The following is an 8,795-nucleotide window of genomic DNA, read 5'->3' on the forward strand; positions in this document are numbered from 1 at the left end:
CCCTGACGGGTCTTGTGGTGAACGCGGGCCCCTCTCTGTATGGTAAGATAGAGTCCCCCTCTATCCTATAACATGACACAGATCCTCCTACTTTGAGTGTGATTTTATGTGCAAAAAGCCAGGAGGCTTGGTTTGGGAGCTAACAATCTAATTGTATACATGTTAAAAAGATTGTAATCAGTGGCATTCTGGGAATCTTACGGTGATAAATATAAGCTACCTACCAGTCAGAAGCCACGGACATGTAGACTGCCTTCCTAATCAGATCTCCAGCTATTAGCAGGCCTCCCGAATGGCCATGCGGTCCGCCAGGGCCGGTACCGCCAACCACGCCAAATCCCCATGCAGAGAGAGTGTTGTGTGCTCTGCAGCACACCGCTATTCAGTACAGGCCGCCGCCATTTTTTTTGCTGGATCGCACGAGCCGCCATTTTGGCGTAGCCTCGTGTCTCCAGCATGGGGGCGGCCATGTTTGAGGTGATCCAAACACCTCATGGAGCTAGGGGAGGCGCCGGAAGGCGTGCAGAGGGGCGGAGCCGCCTCCTTTCTTCCTGGGCAGCCAGCCAAAAGACTTCCTGTTTGTCAAGACAGCGCTGTAACCTGTTGCAGTTAAACTCTGAGCATCAAGTGGTGAGCCTGGGGGTCTATCTCTCTCTCTCTCGATCGATAGGGATCCCTAGCAGGTAACACTAAGGGGCTTTTTGTGGCGCTGGGGGTCTGTAAAAAAAAAAAAAAAAAAGTTTTTTATTTTTGAATTATATTATCCAGGAAGTGACTGGAATTATCATGGACCCTGCCACACATATTCCCCCACCTGTTTCCCTCGAGGGGGGCCACGGGACCCGCCGGTGCACAGAGTGTAGAGTCATTTACAGCAATTTTGGAGTCTATGGTGGCTCGGGTGGAGGCGGCCTGTCAGGGACGGGGGTCAAGGAAGCGACCCCCGCCTACCCCTATACTATCTGACACCTCTGACTCAGATTCAGAGATGGTCACTGCAGTTGCAGGTTCCTCTGCAAGGGCTGTTGTCTCAGGTAAAGCCCCCTCAGACAGTGAGGAGGACGTTTCTTCTCCCGCTATAATTCAGGAAGAAGCATTGGTGGACGCACTAGTTGTGGCAGTGCAGGAAACCTTAAAACTTGAGGCTTTACCAGCAGAGGCAACTGAAACAGAGAATCCTTTTGGTACTAATAAGCCCATCAAAACGGTGAAGGTTTTTCCTGTACCCAAGTGTTTCGGTAATCAGATTAAAGGAGAATGGGAGCATTCTAAACGTACCTTTACTATTTCCTAGCGTATTGCTAGACGCTATCCGTTTGAGGAATCCATCATTAAGAAATGGACGGTACCACCAGTGGTGGATCCACCTATTTCCAGGCTGAATAAAGCCACGGTTATCCCAGTGGAGGACACTTCGTCCTTTAAGGATCCGGTGGATCGAAAGATGGAAGCAGAGTCCCGCACCATCTTCTCTCTGATAGGGTCAGCATTTAGACCAGTAATTGTTATTGGTCTAGTTTCCCAGACACTTACGGAATGGGCGAGAATGGTACGCCAAGACCTTAGGGGAAAAGATATTCCCCAGGAGACATCTGATTTGATGGAACAGATTATACAAGGGCTACAGTTTATCTGTGACGCAGCCTTGGACACTACTCCCTTATTAGGGCATGCATCTATGTCAGCGGTCATCCTCAGACGTGTGCTGTGGTTAAAATGCTGGTCAGCTGACCTAGGTTCCAAAAAGACCTTGACAAATCTCCCTTTTCAGGGGAATCGTCTATTTGGGGCCAACCTAGATGAAATCATTAAGGATGCCACTGGGGGCAAGAGCACTTTTTTGCCACAGGCTGCTAAAGCTAAGGGACCTCGCAACAAGCGAGGACCTTTCTTTACCGCCCATAAAGGGCGCCCGGCTGGTACAAGCGGGAAAGGCAAGACTCCTCCAGGAGGGTTCAAGAAGGGCTGGTCGGACAAGCAGAGGACCAACCCAGCCAAACCCGAAGCAAAGGAGTACACAGCCTGAAGGTGCGCCCCTACCCGGTTTCAGGGTGGGGGGACGTTTTCACTGGTATTAAGGACATTAGATCGAGCATCAACCACTACTATCGGTGCGATTCTTCCCTTCCAACATTTAAGTACTACAGGAAGCGGTAGTTACCGTTCCCTGAATAGATCTTTTCCTTTACCTTTTCCTAAGATTAGTCCCTATACCTCACAGGAATCGGATCTGGTTGACCAGATAGGCCAAGTAGCCTCTAGTCGGGTGACTTCGGTCCCTGAGGTTCAACCAGAAAAGATCACCCTTTCCTGATAACAATCAGGTATCTGATAAATGTGTGGGAACAGAAAACGACCAGACTTTCTCGGATGGTCGGGGCCAGATACCTCTAGGGACGCCTGGTTCAGATTCTATCAGCGCCAGTGGTCCTAGAAATTCTAGGCTGGCCTCCTCAAGCCGGCCTGGCCGACTTGGACATGCTAGTCGCAGACGTTCCGTGGGAACTTCGTCTCAGGGAGTGTCTGTGGTCTCAAGGACCAATTTACCATCATGCTTTACAGTCGCTGGTTTTAATGGCCTGTCCATTGAGACCCAAGTACTGAAGGACAGAGGTTTGTCTACTTCAGTCATTCCTACCCTTATCAAAGCAAGGAAAGCGACTTCCAGCAAGGTCTATTATCACACATGGAAGACTTATATTGCGTGGTGCGAATCTTTAGGATTTCCTCCACGTACCTATTTGGTGACTCGAATATTGGCCTTTTTGCAACAAGGGGTTGAGCAGAAGCTAGCCTTGAGCACCATCAAGGGTCAAGTTTCAGCATTAGCAATCTTCTTTCAGAAGCCTTTAGCTACCAAGTCCTTGGTGCGGAATTTCATCCAGGGGGTGCGGCACCTGGCTCCACCAGTCCGCGCGCCCTTACCGCCCTGGGATCTTAATTTGGTTTTGTCGGTTCTACAGAAACCTCCCTTTGAAAACATCAGGGAGATTCCCTTGCTTACTTTATCCCAGAAGGTGGCCTTCTTGGTGGCTATTACTTCTGCTCGCGGGGTGTCAGAACTGGCTGCATTATCATGCCAGTCCCCATACCTAGTGATTCATAGGGATAAGGTAGTACTTTATCCTAAGCCATCTTTTCTTCCTAAGGTGGTTTCAGATTTTCATCTGAATGAAGATATTGTACTACCTTCCTTGTGTCCTCAGCCCAAGCATCATCGGGAACATGCGTTGCATTCCTTAGATGTGGTTCGGGCAATCAGGGTATACCTGAAAGCTACGGAATCATTCCATAAGACGGATTCACTTTTTGTGATCACGGATGGCCCCAGAAAGGGTTTGCCTGCATCTGCCGCGACCATTGCCAAATGGATTAGACAGACGGTGGTACAGGCTTATTCTATTAAGGGTCAGAGTCCTCCGTTCCCTGTTAGGGCGCACTCCACTCGAGCGCTCAGTACTTCCTGGGCCTTTCGCCATCAGGCGTCAGTGGTCCAGGTATGTAAGGCGGCCACCTGGTCGTCGGTACATACCTTTACAAAATTCTATAAAATTGATGTGACGGCATCGGCGGATGCCTCATTTGGCCGCAAGGTTTTGCAGGCCGCAATTTGAGGAGACCGGTGGTCTACCTCGAGGGTTTTTTCTGTTTGAAAAAAAAAAAAATTTTCTCTTTTTTGTTGAGTCTCATCATTAAGGATGAGCATTGTAAACTTCTAGTTGGCACCGGTTGGGCCTTCTAGATTGGGATTTGATTTTCATTTTCCCACCCCTCATTTGTGATACTGCTCTGGGACATCCCGAAGGTGCTGTATCACCGAGGACTACGTCTGTCAATGAGCTCTAGAGAAAAATTGATTTTTGTAAAATCTTACCGTAAAATCCTTTTCTCTTAGCTCATTGACAGACGTAGTCCCCGCCCCTCTGTTTTTTGAGTTGGGTTGGGTTAAAATCTCTAAAGACTGCTTTTTCACGTAACTGAGTTGCTGAGGCAGAGAGAGAGAGGATATACCCTCTGGGACTGCCCCTAGGGTGTGGCCAGAGCTTTTTAATTTCCTGTCTAGTCCTGCTCCTGTGGAGGCAACATAACCCGAAGGTGCTGTATCACCGAGGACTACGTCTGTCAATGAGCTAAGAGAAAAGGATTTTACGGTAAGATTTTACAAAAATCCATTTATTACTGAATTGTTTGACCGCCTCAAGGGAGCAACAGTTTTTACCAAGCTTGACTTAAGGGCTGCATATAACCTCGTAAGGATTAAGGCGGGCAATTAGAGAAAGACCGTGTTTAATATCAGAACCGGTCATTACGAATATCTAGTGATGTCCTTTGGCTTGTGCAGTGCTGTGTTCCAGGAGTTCATTAATGATGTCTTTCGTGATATGTTGCAGCAATGCATGGTAGTCTATTTGGATGACATCTTGATTTACTAGGACTTTATTGAATCACACTACCTGGATGTCAGACGTGTGCGGCAACAGTTACGTGAGAATAGGCTTTTCTGTATGTAAGCTTGAAAAATGTGAATTCCACCTGTCTCTGGTTGCCTTTTTGGGCTACATCATTTCTGCTGAAGGGTTCTCCATGGACCCTCAGAAGGTTTTGGCTGTTCTACAATGGCCTCGCCCTAGTGGTCTCCATTCTATTCAACGTTTCCTTGGGTTTGCCCACTACTATCGGAAATTTATCAGGAACTTTTCCTCTTTGGCCAAGCCTAACTCAGATCTGACCAAGAAGGGCAGTGATCCCCACAATTGGACGCCTGCTGCTGCAATCCAAGCTTTCGAAAGCCCTCAAGTTTGCTTTCACTTCGGCTCCCATTCTGTCTCATCACAATCCTGGTTTGCCCTTTGTCCCAGAGGTGAATGTATCTGAGATGGGAGTAGGCGCCCTCCTGTCTCAGCGTCAGACACCCGATGGGCCCTTATTTCCTTGTGGGTTCTACTCCAAGAAGCTGTCTCCAGCTGAATGCAATTATGAGACTGGAGACAGAGAGCTTTTAGCCATTATCCTGGCTCTCAAGGGGTGGAGACACTTGCTTGAAGGTTCTGTGGTTCCAGTTCTCATTCTCACTGATCATAAGAAACAGACAAATCTCTCGGAGGCCAAGATGCTCACACCCCGTCAGGCCAGATGGGCCTTATACTTGTTTTGTTTTAACTATGTGGTCTCCTATTCACCTGGCTCCAAGAATGTTAAAGCTGATGCCTTGTCTTGCCAGTAATCTGAGTTGTCCAGAGAGGACTCCGTTCCGACACAGGTCACACCTCCGGATCATATCCTGGCTGCCATCCTTACCAACTTAACCTCTCCTCTTGGGGAATAGATCTTGGCTGCCCAACCTGATGCTCCCCCAGAGAGACCTACTGGCAAATGTTTTGTACCTGAGGGATTGCGCATCAAACTGTTGCGCACGTACCACAATTCCAAGACTGCCAGTCATCCTGGTAAGAACCAGATGTCCTGGGCTATTTCCCATCAGTTCTGGTGGCCATCTCTCCACACTAATGTTGCTGGGTATGTGGCTGCTTGTTCAGTCTGTGTCCAGAATAAATCTCTGAGGCACCTTCCCTTGAGCCTACTGCATCCCATTCCAAGTTGGGAGCGTCCCTAGTGTCACCTGGCCTTGGATTCTATAGTGGAACTTCCCACGTCTCAAGGGTATCCTCATGGTTGTCAATCGGTTCTCCAAAATGTGCCACTGTGTTCCGTTTTAAGCGGCTGCCTACCACTCAGGAGCTTGCCTCTGTGTTTGCCAGGGAGGTTTTCCGCTTACACGGGTTGCCTAAGGAGATTGTCTCAGACCAGTTTGTCTACAGGTTTCTGGCGCGCCTTTTGCTCCCAGTTGGGTATTTGACTCTCCTTCTCCTCGGCCTACCATCCGCAGTACAATGGTGCCACTGAGCGTTCCAACCAAGCTCTGGAGCGATTTCTCCGCTGCTATATCTCTGACCATCAGGACAATTGCGTTGATCTGCGACCCTGGGCAGAGTTTGCCAGGAACTCTGCCATCAACTCGTCTTCCGTAATGTCTCCATTTATGACCAATTGTGGGTTCCAACCCGCTGTGTTGCCTGAGTCGTTCTCGCCACAGGACATCCCGGCTGTGGAGGATCATCTTCGTGTCCTCCGTTCCTCTTGGGTGCAGATTCAAGAGTCTTTACGGGTCTCTGCACAGTGTCAGAAGCTCCAGGCAGACCGGAGACATTTATTTGCTCCTTCGTACTAGGTCGGGGAGAGGGTGTGGTTGTCGACCAATAATCTCAACCTCAGGGTACCCACTCCTAAACTAGCACCCCGTTTTTTGGGTCTTTTCGTATCCTCAGTAAGCTGAACTCAGTGGCCTATGCCCTTGGCCTTCCTCCTTGCATGCGTATCTCCAATGTCTTTCACGTGTCACTTTTGAAGCCACTGGTTTGCAATCGCTATACTTCTTCTCTTCCTCGCCCTCGTCTCATTCCTGTGGGCAATCATGAGGAGTATGAGGCTAGCAGCATCTTGGATTCTTGTCTGTTCTGATGTCAGGTTCAACACCTGGTGCACTGGAAGGGTTACGGTCCTGAGGAGCGCTCCTGGGTTCCCTCCACTGATGTTCATGCTCCCACCCTTCTCCGTGCTTTCCATGCTCGCTTTCCTCAGAAACCGTTTTTTGCTCCATGGAGCAGGGGCCATTGAGGGGAGGGTACTGAAGGTTTTACCTTGTCTACCTGTTGGCAGCCCTCTTGGACATGTGCAGACTGCTGTCTTTTATAAACTCTGTTTGCATAATCGCTTGCCTGCTGCCTGGGCGTCACTCAGTGATGATGGTGCACACCTGACTATATATATATATATATATATATATATATATATATATATATATATATATATATATATTACCCTTTTGACTTGCAGTCCTTTGCCCTTGTGTTTGTGCTCTGAGGTGCATCACTGCTAGCAGTCTTCTGTTCTCTGTGTTCCTCCGCGCATGACCTGGCTTGGCTGATGACTTTCCTGGCTCTCGATTCCGCATCGGCAGAGGACCCGGCATCGGCAGACTACCCATCTCTGGACTCATCCCCCGCTTGGATGACTACCCGCTCTGGACTTGACCCCGGCTGTTCCTGATTTTGCTCCTCCCTCTTGCTGTGCGTTTATTGTTGTTGCTCTAATAAACTGCTTCATTTTACTTGCATCTTCGTGTGATCTAGTTTGCTGGCACCCTGACAGACTGCACCTTAAAGAACAGACAAAAGTCCTGGGAGAGAGAGAAAGTTGTATTCTTGTCCTAGGCCTTTGGATCATACACTTCCATAGAGATCGTCCAAAGGGACATGTAATGTCAGAGGTGCTTTCTTTGGTTTAAGACCGTGGGTATCTCTAGACCTAAAGACCTCTGTAGAAAGCAATCTCTGGAAAATTGAACTGGCAGAAAAGTTGATTTCAGCTGAGCTCTGAGGTGACAGCTGGGACAAGGACAAAGGTGAATGGTTATATATGAAACCTGCGTAACTTCCCTTGATGTATTAAAGGAACTAAACTGTAAAAAAAAAGGCACTTATTCTTTCAGCTGAACAATTTTTTACCAAATACAAATATACTTTCTCATTGAATAAATATAATGTTATTTTATTACAGGTGATCAAAGAGTAATGAGAGAAAATGAAATCTATGACAGGATTTGGCAAGACTGATTACTGCAGAGAATTACAAAAATTTGGCAAACAGAAAAAGGCATTGTACATTGCCTATTTATCCCTTTGCAACTCATGAAGGACTGTACCGTGCATACAACAATAAAATAACATTGATACTTCAGATTGTTGTGTCTTTTTGCTGATAATAACAGAAAAAGCATCTTCTCTTCCTTGTGGTTTTTGCTTTGTGCTTGGATCAGTAGTACTTCATGGTGGGCAGCTCCATCCAAAAAAAAAACCTTATCTCCTCACAGAATCTGAACCCCAGCTTTAAAACTACTTCTGAAATTAATTTTGTAGTTTAAAATTGCCTTGAGGAAACTCTGTTCTGATCCCCCAATCTCCCTGATGAGTCAAGAATGGAAACTGAAATGAAAGGCACAATTTGGGATTTGGGATGGCTTAAATGTTGAATTGGCCATCTAGGCTGTGGCTGCCTGTTGTTTTTGTATAGATGGGGTGTTGCTGTATGGTGCCCCACATGGTGTATGCAACATTTGGGCTGTGGCTGTTGATTGCCCCACATGACTGGAGCATTGACCCAACAACATTGTGAATGTTTTTCTGCTTCAAAAATAAGACTTTTGAAAATACCAAATACCATATCTGTCCATGACATGATACATTTAGGCCTTATAGCATGAATAATGTATCCCAACTTTCATATAACAAAGTGCAAATGCTGCATGCTGCCAATAAACTGTGAGCTAGCTGCTGCAACCACAAAATATGTTCCCACACCCCCAAATACTGTATATATAATATGGTTGCACTGCTATTATTAACAAATAAATAAAATGATATAAAAAAAGAATGTTTATATAATTGTATTAATTTGCTATTTATAGCAGCGCAACCATTTTATATATACAGTATCTCAACTTTCACTATCTTTATATTTTCCCCTTAAAGGCATTGTACTGTATGTTGAAAATTGGTACAATTCGATCAAAAGGATAATGTGTGGCAAAGATTTTAAAGGGCACAAAACTCAAATGTTATATATAAAAGCATATGACAAAACTGTATTGTTTGCTGGGGTGTGTGTGGCCATGCCGCCGAATGGGCCTGCTATTGGTTTAGTGCAAGCCTGTCTCTGCGTGTGCTGATCTGCTCCAT

The 8,795-nt window shown here is 46.8% G+C and overlaps 1 protein-coding gene across 1 annotated transcript in view; it reads left to right on the forward strand.

Annotated features, from left to right (window-relative positions):
• LOC309548471 (uncharacterized protein) overlaps positions 1–7,759 on the forward strand; it is a 96,265-nt gene extending 88,506 nt beyond the window's left edge. The window contains exon 5 of the mRNA XM_082248416.1: positions 7,618–7,759. Within this exon, the coding sequence (XP_082104542.1) occupies positions 7,618–7,673 (56 nt within the window). The 3' untranslated portion in view covers positions 7,674–7,759. The remainder of the gene's footprint in view (positions 1–7,617) is intronic.
• Positions 7,760–8,795: the final 1,036 nt, after the last annotated feature.

This window comes from Pelophylax lessonae (assembly GCF_965119305.1).
Source record: "Pelophylax lessonae genome assembly, chromosome: 2".
In the NCBI taxonomy this organism is placed as follows: Eukaryota; Metazoa; Chordata; class Amphibia; order Anura; family Ranidae; genus Pelophylax; species Pelophylax lessonae.